At 47.0% G+C, this 16,284-nt stretch overlaps 1 protein-coding gene across 2 annotated transcripts in view; it reads left to right on the plus strand.

The window, feature by feature from the left end:
* The window catches only part of GAD2 (glutamate decarboxylase 2), a 43,683-nt gene that overhangs the window by 8,016 nt on the left and 19,383 nt on the right, over nt 1-16,284 (plus strand). For both annotated transcript variants that reach the window (XM_033165363.1, XM_033165362.1), the window contains 2 exons: nt 8,000-8,090; nt 11,748-11,860. In XM_033165363.1, the coding sequence (XP_033021254.1) occupies nt 8,000-8,090; nt 11,748-11,860 (204 nt within the window). The remainder of the gene's footprint in view (nt 1-7,999; nt 8,091-11,747; nt 11,861-16,284) is intronic.

Consider the following 16,284-nt stretch of genomic DNA (forward strand, 5'->3'; position numbering starts at 1 on the left):
TTTTATATTTTGTTTTGACTATGGCAGACCAACAGGGCTACCTACTTGTAGCTTGTGGTGAGTCACCGAGCGACACTGCACGTGGGAATGAAGCAGCCGAGGACTCCATCCTAGGAGGAGGATGGGCAGGTGTGTTAGCAGAGATACAAGGAGTCGGTTATATCGAGGAAGGACTGTGATCATATGTGTAAATGTACACACAACTTGATGCACCGACGTGGCTGGCTCAGAGAGAGCGAAAAGACCCCTAAATGAGCGCAACAGGGAGGGGGTTGCACCAAGGCTATCTCTCCGATGTGGGATGCCACGATGCCACGTAGAAGGTTTGTTCGATTCTGTAGCAGAGAACGAGAGAAACACTCGAAAATACACACGATACTAAAGTGGTTCAGTCGGTAGGGTAGGAGACTCTTAATCTCAAAGTCGTGGGTTGGAGCCCTCACGTGGGGCAAAAAAAATCCTGCATTGCAGGGGGTTGGACTAAAGGAAGAAGAAGAAGAAGAAGAAGAGTTTGGATTTGATATCCCGCCTTATCACTGCCCAAAGGAGTCTCAAAGCGGCTAACATTCTCCTTTCCCTTCCTCCCCCACAACAAACACTCTGTGAGGTGAGTGTGGCTGAGAGACTTCAAAGAAGTGTGACTAGCCCAAGGTCACCCAGCAGCTGCATGTGGAGGAGCAGAGACACGAACCCGGTTCACCAGATTACCAGTCTACCGCTATTAACCACTACACCACACTGGCTCTCCAATTCTACAATACGATTCTATGATTCGACCCCACCCTCTTCTAAAAGGATCATTAAAGACCAAAAGCCTGGTTATGAGAGGAAAGTTTTTGCCTGGTGCCTAAAGGCTTGGGAGGAAACTCCATAGAATTCAATGAGATTTTATGCGCAGGATTACATTGCCAAAACGCTCCAATCCGCTCCATCAGATGCATGAAGAGCATGAAAATTCAGTATCAGAGGGATTGACTTTCCAGCAGTCAGGCTCCTGGCAGCTCATTTACTCCGAAGTAAGGCCCTCTGAGTTTTCAGAAGGTCTTGTCCCACCGCTGGTCTCAACTGGATTTACCGTAAATCGATCAAGATGTATTTCAGAGATTTACGCTGTTGTCCCACAAGCCCCATAAACTTAACCTAGTTCTTGCCCATCGGTTGCGCTCTTCTTTGTTTAATCGGAAGTAAGGTCAGCTGAGTTAGTTCGATGGGGTTTTCTCCCTGGTAAGGGATTCCAGTTTTGTATTGCGCTTTGTTTGCAACCCTGAATTCGAAACTTGGGGAGGAAATACAAAAGAGACAACATGACTCAAGTGTGTAGGATCGTTTGTAAATCTCGTCTGCCATTTGCGGTAAATTATGCCAATCAAAATGCTACACTGGATTAGGAAAGGAATTGGCTGCTTGGCTGTAATTGGCCGGTGAAATCACGTGGACTGTCATTTCAGTTTCGCTATGGGACAAAACCGGATTTGCGCGCGATGCCCTTCACCAGATGAATTTTAGAGCAGTGTATGCGCGGCTGGACTCCAACTCCCATCAGCCCTAGCCAGCGTGACCAATAGGCAGGGACGACGGAAAGTGTAGTTTGCAACCTACAAATTCGAAACTGAAATTTATAATTTATAAAAGTCCTGAGCGGTTGTGTGACGTAGAGTGGCTTCTTCATCCGGGTCTGTCTCTGGTTTGGCGGGGGATGTCTGTGAGCAGAGTTCGTACTAAATCCATTCTAAAGAGCAATCAATCCGAGTTAAACCATGTATTGCTGGGTTTTGCTGTTAAAGGGAAGGAGGGTGGGGGAGAAAAGCTGCAACATAAGCGGCAGATGCAGTGGGGGACGAGCAAGAACCAGAACAAAGACCTAGCACAGGCACAGCGTGTGAACGGCCCGCTGCACGTCCTTGGCAAATTGGACTCGCTTCAAAGCTCGCGTAGAATTGCTCCGTGGAATCAGTGTATGTCAAAGGCAGGAGATAAACATCACGCCGCCAGGAGGCGCTGCTGTGAGTTTGGCTTTCTGAAATCGTTCTTTCGAGCTGCAAATTCCAAACCAGATTGGAATTAAACATTCCGCTCGAGAAGGCCTGGTGTTGTCAGTCTACAAGCAATGAGATTACCCACCCCAAGCGGTGAGGATGGTGGCTGCGTTTGATGTTGAAAAGTAATAGCCAAACATGATAGCCCTACTACACGATGAAGGTGTCTTGCTTCTGGTTCTGCAGAGCACGTTGGCTGAACTATGTTGTCCTTTGGCCTGTTTCAGGAAGGCAGTTTTAGTGGAGGAGGAATAGCCAGTTCTGGTGAATTTTATCCTCCCCCCCCCCACATCAAGGATGGGGAACTTGTCCTCCAGACAATGCTGGACTGCAGCTCCCATGACCACTGGCTATTGGCCATGCTGACTGGGGTTGATGGGAGTTGGAGTCCCAACAGCATCTGGAGGACCACTGGTTCTCAGCCATGGTAAGATCACAGTCCCTCCTGGAGTTCAATTGAGTTGGAAACTGGTGAGCTGCTCCCATATAATCCTATTTTTTTCTTTCTCCTGCTTTCTGGCTTCTGTTGCAGTACTTCCACATTTTGCCTTTCTGTTGTATTCTTCTTCTTCCTGTATGTTTGAACTTTTCTAAAGATTTCCCTCCTATGAAAATCAACAAATAAATAGATAGATAGAGGTAATGGTCCTCAAACTTGGACCAGGGAGACCCACTGGGTCTCTTTCACTCTAACATTCCTCACAGGGTCATTGGGATGCCAAACTATCTAGGCCACCTTGAACTTAAGGGTCAGTATGGCATAGGGTTTTGTTGTTGTTGTTGTTTAGTCGTTTAGTCGTGTCCGACTCTTCGTGACCCCATGGACCAAAGCACGCCAGACACTCCTGTCTTTCACTGCCTCCCGCAGTTTGGTCAGACTCATGTTGGTAGCTTCAAGAACACTGTCCAACCATCTCGTCCTCTGTCATCCCCTTCTCCTTGTGCCCTCCATCTTTCCCAACATCAGGGTCTTTTCTAGGGAGTCTTCTCTTCTCATGAGGTGGCCAAAGTACTGGAGCCTCAACTTCAGGATCTGTCCTTCCAGTGAGCACTCAGGGCTGATTTCCTTCAGAATGGATAGGTTTGATCTTCTTGCAGTCCACGGGACTCTCAAGAGTCTCCTCCAGCACCATAATTCAAAAGCATCAATTCTTCGGCTATCAGTCTTCTTTATGGTCCAGCTCTCACTTCCATACATCACTACTGGGAAAGCCAGTAATGTTTAGTGTGTCAAAATAGGACCTGGAAGACGAGAGTTCAAATCTCTCACTTGATCATGAAGCGCATGGGTGACCTTGAGCCAGTCACTGCCTCTCAGCCTTACCTGCCTCACGGGGTTGCTACAAGGATAAAATGGGGAGGGAAGGACACTGCACATCACCTCAAGCTCCTAGGAAAAAAGGTGGGACATAACTGTAATAATATAAAGCAAAATTCCTTGGTAGCCGACATGGTGCCTTCCGCCTGGCATAGCATGGCCAAGGGCTAGGAAGAATGGGAGGGTGTCACATTGCCTACCCCTGCCTTGGTGGAAGGAGACATATTGCTATTACTATGCTTAAAAAACATAACCAAGAAAAAGGCCAAGTAGCAGAATCAGAGCTCTTCGGCGGCTTCTAGGCGCTTCTATCCAGTCAACATTATTTAAGCAAAAGTAGCTGCCTCAGAAGGGTGAGGCTGGGACCCCATTTATAAGAGAATAATGAGTTTTGCTGCTGCTTCCCCCACCGCCAATTTCCCTTCTTTTGCTTCACCCACACAACCTGATTTCTGAGCCTTTGTGTGCCTGTACCATGGATGACGGACAGTGCTGAATTCTTTGTGTGGTGTGTGTGTCTGACTGATACAAGACTGCTGGAGACTGATAATTTCCCTCTTAGTTTTCGTATGCCTTCCCTTAATAGCTTCACTGTATCTCCCACCTCACAGGCAGGCAGGCAGCTATGTTCTTTTTGCCTGGGTTGGAACAGGTGTTCCTGGCCTGCTTTCGTAATCATCAAATGCTACTGAAGCGCCTCTTAATCTTTTTCTCTCTTTGTTTGTTTATTGAAACCTAGATAGGGCTTTATTTCGGATGTAGCCAGGCAAGGGTGTTCCGTGGCCCTACTGAGCTTATGTTTCAGAACCTCTCCGAAAGGGCGGCAAAATATTTGCAAATCGAAACAACAAGAAGCCCTGTAAATGGACTTATCAGGCCACTGACTATTTTCTCATGCATCATTCGGAAACAGCAATGATGTTGGCTTGTATCACATTTATTTGTTGTTGTTTGTTTGTTTTGGTTTTTAAAAAATCACAATTACCAGGAGATTCAGGGCTTCATCAAATCCAAACTCCTCCTCCTCCTCCTCCTCCTTCTTCTTCATCATCATCATAACTGTGTGTTCTGACAAGGGAGAAATTATCTGTATTTTCTGGTTTCTGGGCAATCTGCATGTCATCCTCAGCCCCTTCACTCACGGCGCAAAGCGGTTGGCAGAGAGTTCCATTTGCTCATTTTGCCCTGTCTCTTGTAATCATTAGAGATTATTACAAGCCGCGGCAAGCTCCTCAGCTGGTAGGCCTGCTTCTGCCTCTGAAATATAGCATTCATTGACAACATGTGGCATGTGAGCAAAGGTCTTCCAAAGGGCTGTTGCCACAAGGCACCGTGAAGTTGACTTTAAAGAGGAGAAGGAAATGCAAACCTTGGTTTATCATTTTGAGCTTTTCTTGAGCTGTGATTAGATAGAAAACTGGTTCCAGAAATCTATTTTTCTGCTCAGGTCCAGATTAAACGTTTTGATAAGTATTTCGTAGAGCAGGATCATAGCCCAGTTGCGCTCCCTGTTTTGTTCCTGGCAATATGCACATTTTTTTTTTACAAGGTGTGCTGGGAGTATCTAGAGACATCTGCAAACCATTCACCTTGGCTTATGTCAGATCTCTACAGTAGTCAATGGAGGCTGGTGCACTGGGGCTAGTGGGGCACTGTGCAACCAACCTCAGCCAGCTCCCACCTGCCCATCGTCCTACTTATATACAGTCCAGAGGCTGGCCCTGCCTGTCAACTTCCTGCTCCTCCATTTCAGTGTTTCCCCTTGAAGAATTTAGCAGGGAAGTGGATGGGGACAAAAGTGGAAAGAGTTGGCTCCGCCCATCACTGGCTCTGGCTCCACCTACAGTTTGGGTTCCCTTCCTACCAGTCCCAAGGATCACCACCCCTGAGAATAGCTTTGCAAATATGCACCCTTTCCTGAGCCATGGGACATGAAGATCAGCCTAGTTGAGGAGAAAGCACTACAATTCTTGGTTGGCATCTGTCTTGGGAGACAATGGAGGAGTGCGCCTTTGCGGGTGAGGTCAAGCTGTTGGAAGGTTGCAGCGCCTGCTGTGGCTGTGGAGACTGATATGGGAGAGACAAGTTTTGTTGCAGCTGGGGCAGATGAAGGCGTCCAGTTGGGCTGCTGCAGATGCACCATGACGTTTTTTCTCTTAGGCAGAGAAGATTAGTCTAGCTTAAGTCCCATAGATATTAGTAGGATGTCATTGGCTATACAGTAGGCATGCATGGGATTGCCACTAGGTCACTAGCTTCCTCTGGATCAGGGCATAAGGTCTTTGTGGCAACCTGACTATTGATAACAGCACAGGCATTACAGTTTCATTGTAATGCCTGTTTACTTCTCCCCCACCTGCCACTTACCTACGAAGACCTGGATTGCTCATTTTCAGTTCTCTTTTCACACTCTCTCTCTGTGCCTGAGCAAACCAGTTTTAGCCTCCTGTGTTTGCATGTGTCTTAAATAGCATTCCAAGGTGACTTTGACAAAAGACCAGCCTAATTGTCCAATTAATGTTCCCCGTTAATGTTGAGGCCCAAGGGAGACCCACTTTGTGCAACAGAACAGCATGGTGCGGGAAATAATACAGTTGTACTCCACAGAAGGTCAGGGGATATTTGTCAAGCACAAGTTCTGTACTAGCATATCGTTCTTTCAGCACTACCTGGTCAGCCATTTTCTGGCTGCCTCCTTACATATGATTTTTTCAAATAGTGACAGGGAAATAGGATGGAGCAGGGCCTTCCAATGCTGTGTGTGTATGCATGCCTGCACATGCATGAACATACCCCCTGCATTTGGGGAGGAACACTTGCATGCTGGGGAATACAAGGAAAGTAGGCTACTACATATCCTGTTTTACAGAGGACAGTCCTCTGTTTGAAGGCATCTTTTACCAGAAGGGAGAGAAGGGGCTCTCAAGGGTGTCACATGAGCTCGTAGTGCCCGGCGTGGGCACATGCAAGTGCTGGGGCCCAGGCACACTGGGGGGGGGCACGGAGGGTGAAGGAACCCACAAGCCCAGAAACAAGCTCCCTTGGGCACAATGCCTCACAGGATCAGGGCCAATGGAGCTCGTTTCTCCACGTGCTGGCAAGCAAGGAGGCAATACAGGTACAATGGACAGCTCCCAGGTAGCAGTCAAGTTGCACTGACAATAGGCAATCACAGACTATAGGCAATCACATAACAAATTCAGGTCACACAGTTACAGTTGGTTAGGAGGTCTTGCACAACAGGCCCACTGGAAAGTGTGGGATACCACTTGTCTTGATATAATGTTGTTTAACTTCCCTGCAAAAAAAAAATCAGAATTAATGCTCATTAAGTAGCCAACATCATCTAATCTCCCTAAAAATAAATCCAGCGAAATACTCAATGAACAGGTTGTCTGGAAGCGCCCGGTGTCTTGCTTGCTGTTTGTGCCAAGTTCTGCCTCCTCTCCGAGGACTGTGAATTTTAAAGGGCGGGAAGCATCCTAACTGGGATGCTCCACATTGAGTAAGACAGGTCATTCTGATGGTTCCTTAGGTGTGTCTTTAGTAAGGGTTGTTGGGGTGTGGCACTTCTCAGAGGGTTCATGCTTGGCAGTTTAGATGATCAGCGTGTCACTGAGTTCTTGGTGTTTTTTTTTTTGTTTGTTTTTTTTTAAATGGTTCATATATAGCAGATTTTAAAAGCTTGGAAGCTGGAGCTGATCAGTCCCACCACCACCCATTCTGTCTCATTCACACAAACTAGCATTACTTAAAAGAGTAAAGACACAAAGAGCTGTTCGACAGTGGAATTTGCTGCCAAGGAGTGTGGTGGAGTCTCCTTCTTTGGAGGTCTTTAAGCAGAGGCTTGACAGCCATCTGTCAGGAATGCTTTGATGGTGTTTCCTGCTTGGCAGGGGGTTGGACTGGATGGCCCTTGTGGTCTCTTCCAACTCTATGATTCTATGATTCCTATTGCCAAACACTTTTTATTATTACAAAGATGTCTACAGATACTAAGCCTTCATGGTAGATGTGAGTTTCTCAGGGCTGCATTCTACAGGGGAGAGAGAGAGAGAGAGAGAGAGAGAGAGAGAGAGAGAGAACACAAGGAAGAGGAAGGGATGGAGCTTGGGAGATTGAGAGGAAGCCACAAAGTGTGTTTTCCCCTATCTGTTAGTCTCAACCCTGCCCTCTGCTGGCTGGAGGCCAGCAGGGTTGCTTACAGCCAACAGGAGTCTCATCTGCTTAGTCCTGGTCCAGGAACAGTTAGGGTCTCTTCATATCAGGTCTGGTACTCAGGTTTTCTTTGGATAGAGTTATATGACTACAGGGGTTGAGTCACTGCTTAAGTCTAAGAATTTGACATCAGGCAAAACCAGTCGGTTCTCTCAATTCCGTTTGCCCTTTAAACGTCTCCTTTCTGCTTGTGGCACATTGAAGGCTGGATGGATTACATGGGTCAATGCGCTGGCAGGTATATCGTGCAAATGTAGGTAGACAAGAAGTTCAGCAATGTGGCATTCGTGTCTCATGCTTTGATCGCTTTCCCAGCGCAGCGAAATATACAGTTAACATTTCAATAAAGCAATTAAGAAAACATGATTTGCTGGAAACAAACAAACAAACAAAGAAAAATGCCATCCGCTTTTTCAATGCTATGCAGGACATCCCAGATATTTCAATCAGCTTTCAACTGGACTGGATATGGTCGGATTGGCTGCAGATTGGCTAACTTCTACAGCTAACACTAATATGTAAGTATGTGAATTTGCTGGTGCTTTTAATTATGGGGGTCTGTCTAAGCTTAGTATTGAGTCCAGATATCCTTTGAAAAAAATTAGTCTGACCATTCCTTCACTGCAGTCATGTTGTTTCCCATTCAAAAAAATTACAGTTGCAAAGCTTAACAGCTTTCAAGAAATGCAGCACAGAATCATTTTGTGTTTTATGTGAATAAAATGTATTCTTATTCTGCTTCTCCATCAATGAACTTAGAGTGGTGCGTACAGTCTGTTTCTCTTCCCTGTCCCTTTAAACCTTACAACATCCTTGTAAGGCAAGTTAGACTAAGAGATAGCGTCTGTCTCAAGGTCGCTTCATGAGCTTCATTGCTGAGTGAGGGTTAGAACGTGGTTTCCCCTGGGCCAAGTCAAAACCTTTATTTCCTACATCACTAAGCCTCACTAGATAGAGGTAAATCTTTTTATTTCCTCTGGGATTACTTGTGTGAACTACTAACTTGTAGGTTTCAGTTCCTTAAACTGCCCTCACACTTGTAAAGAAGGTCTGTGATTATTATTATTATTAGTAGTAGTAGTAGTAGTAATAAGAATTCATTTTATTTATACCATGCCCATCTGGCTGGGTTTCCCCAGCCACTCTGGGCAGCTCCCAATCGAATATTAAAAACACAAGACAGCATTAAACATTAAAAACCTTCCCTAAACAAAAGCTTCATTCTTTGTTTAAACGGTTTGACAAAGTATACAAAGTTTCCACTTCCCAAAGGAAGCATTTATTTTTATTTCATAAAAATTTATACACCACTTGATTGTAAAAAAACAAAAAAACAAAGTGGTTTACAAAAGATAAAACAGAAAACTGGCTTATAAACAAAAAACTGTGCACAATAAAAAAACACCTTTTCCAACTAATTAATACAAAATAATATAGTCGCACAAAAAGCGGCAGATGATAATTGATAAAAGAGCTACTAAGCAAATGTTACTCCAAATTTTGAACTGCTTTACTCTCACAACAATCCTCTATGGTACGTTAGGCCGAGAGACAGTGACTGGCTCAAGGCTTTGTGTCTGAAGGGGGATTTGAACCCTGGTCTCCCAGGTCTGACAGTCTTAGTGCAAACAATGGGTGCATGTTTTTAGGAGATAAAGGAACACCAAAGTGAGCCTTCCAACATAAGAAGTTCTGGAATCAAATGAAATTAATAAGGTTTAATTACTGACTTTGAAATCTGTTGTACATGAGCAGAAGACTGTTTTCCCCCAGGGGTCAGATCTAGTTAGAGGGGCCATCTTCAAAATATGCACTGGCAACAATTAAATGCCTGCATCTGAGACATTCTGAGGCATTCAAATTTGCCATATAATCCTCTGTGGGAAGGGAATCTCCAACAACTCATATATTTAGAGCTCTGGCCTATCTACTGTAAGGGGAACGTACAAGGCTTTGTCGGATCTCTGGTCCATCTAGACCAGGGGTGTGCAACATTTTGTAGACCAAGGACTGCCTTTCCACCTGGGCAATCTTCCAGTGGACACATGGTGGTGGTGGGCATAGCCAAAGGCAAAAAAGTATACCTGAAGGAGCGTCTCCACCCCCATCGTTCATCCTGGACACTGAAGTCCAGTGCCGAGGGCCTTCTGGCGGTTCCCTCGCTGTGAGAAGCGAAGTTACAGGGAACCAGGCAGAGGGCCTTCTCGGTAGTGGCACCCGCCCTGTGGCACACCCTCCCATCAGATGTCAAGAAAATAAACAACTATCTGACTTTTAGAAGACATCTGAAGGCAGCCCTGTTTAGGGAAGTTTTTAATGTTTGATGTTATATCGCTATTATTATTATTATTATTATTATTATTATTATTATTATTACAGGTATTATTATTATTATTATTATTATTCTGTTGGGAGCTGTCCAGAGTGGCTGGGGAAACTCAGCCAGATGGGCAGGGTATTAATTATAATAATATCATGCAACAAATGCATATTTTACCTTTGCATAGTAGGCTAGTTTCTACACACCTTTGTCCCCTATCCCGGCAATGAAGAGGCAGGATCAGAGTTCAAGGTCGTTTTCAAGGCAGGCATAAACACTCCAGGAGGGAATGAAGAAGGGTGGGAGAGGTCTCTGTGACTGAGGAAGTGGTGTGGCCTGGGAAGCGTCTGAAGCACCAGAAAAAGTACCTTGCAGGCTGCTTTTAGCCCCCACAGGCCTTCAAGTATTCCACCCATAGTCTAGACCAGAGGTGGCCAACTCCCGAGAGACTGCGATCTACTCAAAGAGTTAACAACTGGCAGTAATCTACCCCCTTTTGGAGGGTTTCAGGTCAAAGTTGTTCAGCTTTTTTTAGGGAGGAGGAAAGCCCCGTTTTCTTGCGGTTCAGGTCGAAGTTGGTGAGCTTTTGGGGGGGAGGAAAGCCCATTTTTTAGGGGTTCAGGTCAAAGTTGTTGAGCTTCAATCAATTTATTTATTGCATTAGCCATATGGCCATAGCACATAGTAAAAGACCAGGCAAAGTGGCCTGGCGCGATTATACAAAGAATACTACAGAAACAGTTAAAACATTGGATATAAAATCGTGCTGGATAATACAGCAAGGCATGACGACAGTGTCCATGTCAGGAAGATACATAGGACTAAGGCTAAGGCAAGTTAGCCGAAAAGGTGGTCCTGAGTTTCAGGGCCTGTAATGTATAGATGGCCACTCCACGTGAAATCAAGGGATTGGCATCCGCCAGTAAGTATTTCATGTGGTCAACATCCCAAAGCTGTTGAGCTTTTTTTTTTTAGGGGAGCCAAACTTGTTGAGCTTCCTTGGGGGGAGCCAGTGATCTACTGCAGACGTCCAGCGATCTACCGGTAGATCATGATCTACCTGTTGGGTGTGCCTGGTCTAGACCACTTCTGTTATTGGTTATTCAAGGACTTGGGCAGAGCCCTTTCCCAGCCTTGTTCCTCTCAATCTGGGACCCATTGAGGTAGGGGTCCTCTCCAAAAGGAAGCCTTTCTCGGAAGTCTTAAGTCTCCACACAATACTGATCGACAGTAAAATTATATCTTTTGGGGGGGCCCAGCCGATTTTGTTTCAAATCTTGCTAGCTTCCAGATTAATTCAGCAATCACTGGTGTCCAGTACATTTTGTTTTGTATCAGTCTTATAATGCCTGTTCTTGTTAATTAAACTTATTCGTCACTTCTTTTCTTTTTAAGCGACTTGCAACAAATAAATCAATAGCACATGCATTAAAACCAGCACAAAGCAAAGCAGAGAAAAATCTAAAACACATTCATGTTTTTAAAAGGCAGGACTAAAACATCCCACTCCATTAAAGGAGGCTATGTTATACAGTGGTACCTCCGTTTACGAACTTAATTCGTTCCGGAAGTCCGTTCTTACACCAAAAACGTTCTTAAACCCAGGCGCGCTTTCCCCAATGAGGCTTCCCGCCGCTGGTGCCCTTCCACCCACCGGTCAGCTTCCGTTCGTCTTCCAGGACAAAGTTTGCTAGCCGGAACACCTACTTCCGGTTTTGCGGAATGCGTTGCCCAAATCGTTCGTTAACAGGACTGTTCTTAGACCGAGGTACAACTGTAGTTAAATCATGGGGGGGGGGGCATTGTGTCCATATTTTAACCAGGTCAATAAAATATGGGCATTGCTGTGTTTCAGGTTCACCTATGAAATTGCTCCAGTATTTGTACTTTTGGAATATGTCACCTTAAGGAAAATGAGAGAAATCATTGGTTGGCCAGGAGGTGCTGGTGATGGGATATTTTCACCTGGTGAGTGATCTTTTTTTTTTTTTTTAAACCTATTTATGTCTGTAATGTATTATGTACTTTGCAGTCTGCAAGATTCAGAAGGGTGCTCGTTGACTCATAATCCTGAGTATCCTTTCTTGGGTACATTAAAAATGCATATTTATGGCAGTCCAGAGACATGATTATTAAAGACATTAATATCTGTCCCTGCTGAATACTTCCTTCTGTTTTGTAAATAGCCAAAGTGGCAGTCTGGGGGGAAATTAATCAGAAGAGACATTTGCCTGGTTCTTCTGTTACATTAAATATTTTTGAAGTGTTCTGAAATGAAAGAAAGGAATTGCAATTATTTTATTTAATATTTACTAATGAAGTAGTGGTGCTCTCTCGAGCCTTTTAGTAAATAGGAATAGAAACACAAATATCAAGGAAAATGCACTCTCTCCTGTCCTTAAATCCAAATTGCCCTGTAAATTTGTGTTTGGTTGTTAAAACGTTTACTGCTTCTCAGGCAAAAGCAGCCTCTCAAAATAGTTTGGGGCAGCCTTCTCCAACTAGTCTGTTGGGGGAAATCCTACACTCGGTGAATGCTGCAGGTTGGGACAGCCAGTGTGCATATAGATATTGTTGGACTCCAACTCCCATAAGCGCCAACCAGCGTGGCTGATGATCAGGGATGATGGGACTTTTACTCCAACAACATCTCAAAGGAATCATGTTGGTTATCTGCCATGTGGGACTTGACATTTGACCAGAAGAAAGGGGTGTCCAGACATGGAAGGAATATCTAGTCCCTCACCAGAGAAAGTCAGTTTCCCGATGGGACAGTTTCCCCCCATTCATTCCAATGGAAGAAGTACAGCTAACTAGGCTAGAATCAAGCCCAGTGTATGCAGAGTAATTGGGCAAGCAAATATCAAGGAAAATGCACTCTCTCCTGTCCTTAAATTCAAAACAAATATCCAGCCACAGGCACTTGGAAGTATCTAAAACAAGGGTGGGGAATCTTTCTCTGTCTGAGGGCCAAGTTTCCTTGTGGGCAACCTTCTAAGGGTTGTGTCAGGATACGCTTGATTGATGCTCATGAGAAAGAACGCTCCGGAGGCAGGCAGCTTCAAAAGAACTAAGCTAATTTATTGAGCAGGCTATTTACAAGAGCGAAGCTAAAACACGTCTGTTCATTTCAAATCAGATGCCCGCACTGGGCTCCTCCTATTCCCCTTCCAGCAAAGCATCCTGGGAAATTTCCAGCCCCTTCTTCCCCCTCCCCTTCTCTTGTCAGCTAACGAAAGATTTTGACCTCTGTCCCAGTTCTCAGCTCTAAGCTGCCGCTGTGAAACTGTGCTCTCAGCTTCCCCCCCTTTTTCGTCCCCCTCGCTGGAATTCGGGGAATCCGAGCCAGTATCACTGCTGCTGAGAAGAGGAGCCACTTCTCTATATTTCCCAAAGCTTTCCTGTCGTTCCGGGGGGGGAACCTCCCTGACATCCATCCCCCCCTCAAAGCCCCCCTCCTCCCCCGAGGCCGGGCTCTTCTCTTCGCCTTCTGCGCCTCCTCCCATCTCTCCCAACTCCCTCTCCTCCCGATTGGAGGGGGATGCGGGAAAACCCCAGAAGTCCTCCTCCTCTTCCTCATCTGTGGGAGCGAAGATGTCCTCAAACCCCGCTGATACCCCACCTGTTACCTCCTCCTCCTCACTGTCTGACCTACCACCCGATCTGAAACCCCAGAACTCTTCCTCGCTGTCGTCAGTGGGGGCAAATATCTCCTCCAAAGCACTCCGCATCAGTTTGGGCTTGTGCGGAAACAATGCATGAAACTCGTGTATCAGATACTCCTCCTCGATGGTATCAGCTGGGACCCACGCATTCTCCGACTCCGGCTGCCCCTCCCAAGCCACCAAATATTCCAGATTACCTCCCTTCCACCTGGAGTCCAGGATCTCGGTGACCTCGTTGCATGCTTCCTCCTCTCCCAACCTCAGGATCGGCACCTCCCCCTGGGCCCCCCCGTGGAAGCGACTCCCCTCCTTGTACTTGGATAGGAGTGCCCTATGAAACACCGGATGAATCCGCATGACCTCCGGCAACCGCAGTCGGAAGGTGACGGGATTGATTTGCTGGATAACCTCAAACGGACCCAGCCTACGGTGCGCTAACTTCCTGCAACCCTCCCTGATGGGCAGACCTCTCGAAGACAGCCACACTCGATCACCTACCTGGATGCTTTCCCCTTCCCGTCTATGTCTGTCCGCACCCCTCTTGTAGTCCTCCTTGGCCTTCTCCAATGTTTCCACCAGCTGCTGGTGCACTCTCGCCATTTCTCCCGCCAGCTCCTGTGCCGCTGGCACCTCTAATACTTCCTCTTCCCTCCCCGGAAAGGCCCTTGGATGCCTCCCATAATTGGCCATGAAAGGGCTCATCCCCGTGGTGACGTGCTCTGCGTTGTTATATGCAAATTCGGCTAGTGGCAACTTGTCCACCCAGTCCGTTTGCCTCTGATTCACATAGCAACGCAGATATTGCTGCAACACCCCATTTGCCCTTTCTGCCTGTCCATTGGTCTGAGGGTGTCTGGCCGTGGATAGCGCCACCTCTACTTGCAGCAAGTCCATGAGCTTGCGCCAAAACCGAGAGGTGAACTGCCGCCCACGGTCCGAAATCACCCGCGAGGGCAAACCATGCAAGCGAAATACATGCTTGAGAAACAACTTGGCCGTTTCCTCCGCCGAGACGGCCCTCGGGCAAGCCACGAAATGGCACATCTTGGTGAACAAGTCCACCACCACCAATACTGCCGTCTGTCCCTGGGAACGGGGCAAATCAGTGATAAAATCCACCGAAATTACCTCCCAAGGCCCATTGGGCGTGGGTAATGGCTCCAGAAGCCCCGCTGGTGCCGTCCTCTCCCCCTTGGCCCTTTGACACATGTCACAACCCTGCACATACTCCTTCACGTCTTCCCCCACTCCCGGCCACCAAAAGTCCCTCGTGACCAGGTCCATGGTCTTGCGTTGACCAAAATGTCCTGCCGTGGGCGTGTCATGGACCTGCTTAAGTACCTTGGCCCTCAACTCCCCCTCAGGTACATATAACACACCCCTGCGATAGAGTAACCCCTCCTTCTCAACGAAATCCCCTTTCGAGTTACCCCCCTTGATGTCTTGAAGTTGCTTGTTGGCAAAGCTGTCATTTTTGATCAGTCTGGTAATCTCTCCCCGGAGATCCAGAATCCCCCCGCAGGCCCACTGCTGCTGGTTGAAAATGTGCCTTGGCTCCGGAGGACCCTCATCCTCCAGATACTCGGGCTTCCGCGACAGGGCGTCCGCTCTGACGTTCTGCTCCCCCGGAACGTACTGGATCTTGAAGTAGAAGTCAGCAAAAAACTCCGCCCAACGAATTTGCCGTTGGTTCAACACTCTCGCCGTGCGCCAATATTCCAAGTTCTTGTGGTCGGTGCAGACCTGTATCTGATGCTTGGCCCCCACCAAAAAGTGCCTCCATTGTTTGAAAGCGGCATAAATGGCCAACAGCTCCTTGTCCCACACCGTGTAATTACGCTCTGACTTGTTCAGCTTCCTAGAGAAAAAGGCACACGGCCTCCAATCACCTGCATTGTCCTGCTGCAAAAGCACTGCACCAATTGCTCGATCAGAAGCATCTGTCTCCACCCTGAGCGGAGCTCGTGCGTTCACATGCATCAGCTGTTCTTCCGATGCAAACACCTGCTTCAGACGCTCGAAAGCCTTTTGGGCCTCCTCTGACCACATGAACTTCTTCTTGCCACTTAAGCAGTCAGTTATGGGCCCCGCTACCTTGGCAAAGTTAGGGATGAACTTGCGGTAGAAGTTGCTGAAACCAAGGAACCTTTGCACATCTTTTTTGTTCCTGGGGCTTTTCCACTCCAACACCGCCTTCACCTTCTCCCCGTCCATGGCCAGACCTCTGTCGGTCAAGCGATAGCCCAGAAAGTCCACTTCCTTGGCGTGAAACTGACACTTCTCCAGCTTAGCATACAATCGATGCTCCTGCAGTCTCCTCAGCACCTCCTTAACGTGCCGCACATGCTCCTCCTCATTGCTTGAGTAGATGAGCACGTCGTCCAAATAGCAGACACAACTCTTGTACAAGAGGGGACCCAGCACGTGGTGCATGAAGGCCTGGAAACAGGCGCTTCCCGCTTGTAATCCGAAGGGCATCACTAAATATTCATAACTGCCCAGGGGGGTAAACATGGTTGTCTTCCATTCGTCCCCCTCTCTCACTCGGATCAAGTTGTAGGCCCCCCGTAAGTCCAACTTGGTGAAAATCTTGCCCTCGCGCACCCTCGTCAGCAGATCGTCAATCCGCGGCATGGGAAATGTCACCGGCTGCGTCAGGGAGTTGATTCTTCTGAAGTCCACGACCAACCTGGGCTGGGAGGAGTCCCGCTTACCCACGAAGAAAAC

This window comes from Lacerta agilis, chromosome 12 (genome assembly GCF_009819535.1).
Source record: "Lacerta agilis isolate rLacAgi1 chromosome 12, rLacAgi1.pri, whole genome shotgun sequence".
NCBI classification, from domain to species: Eukaryota; Metazoa; Chordata; class Lepidosauria; order Squamata; family Lacertidae; genus Lacerta; species Lacerta agilis.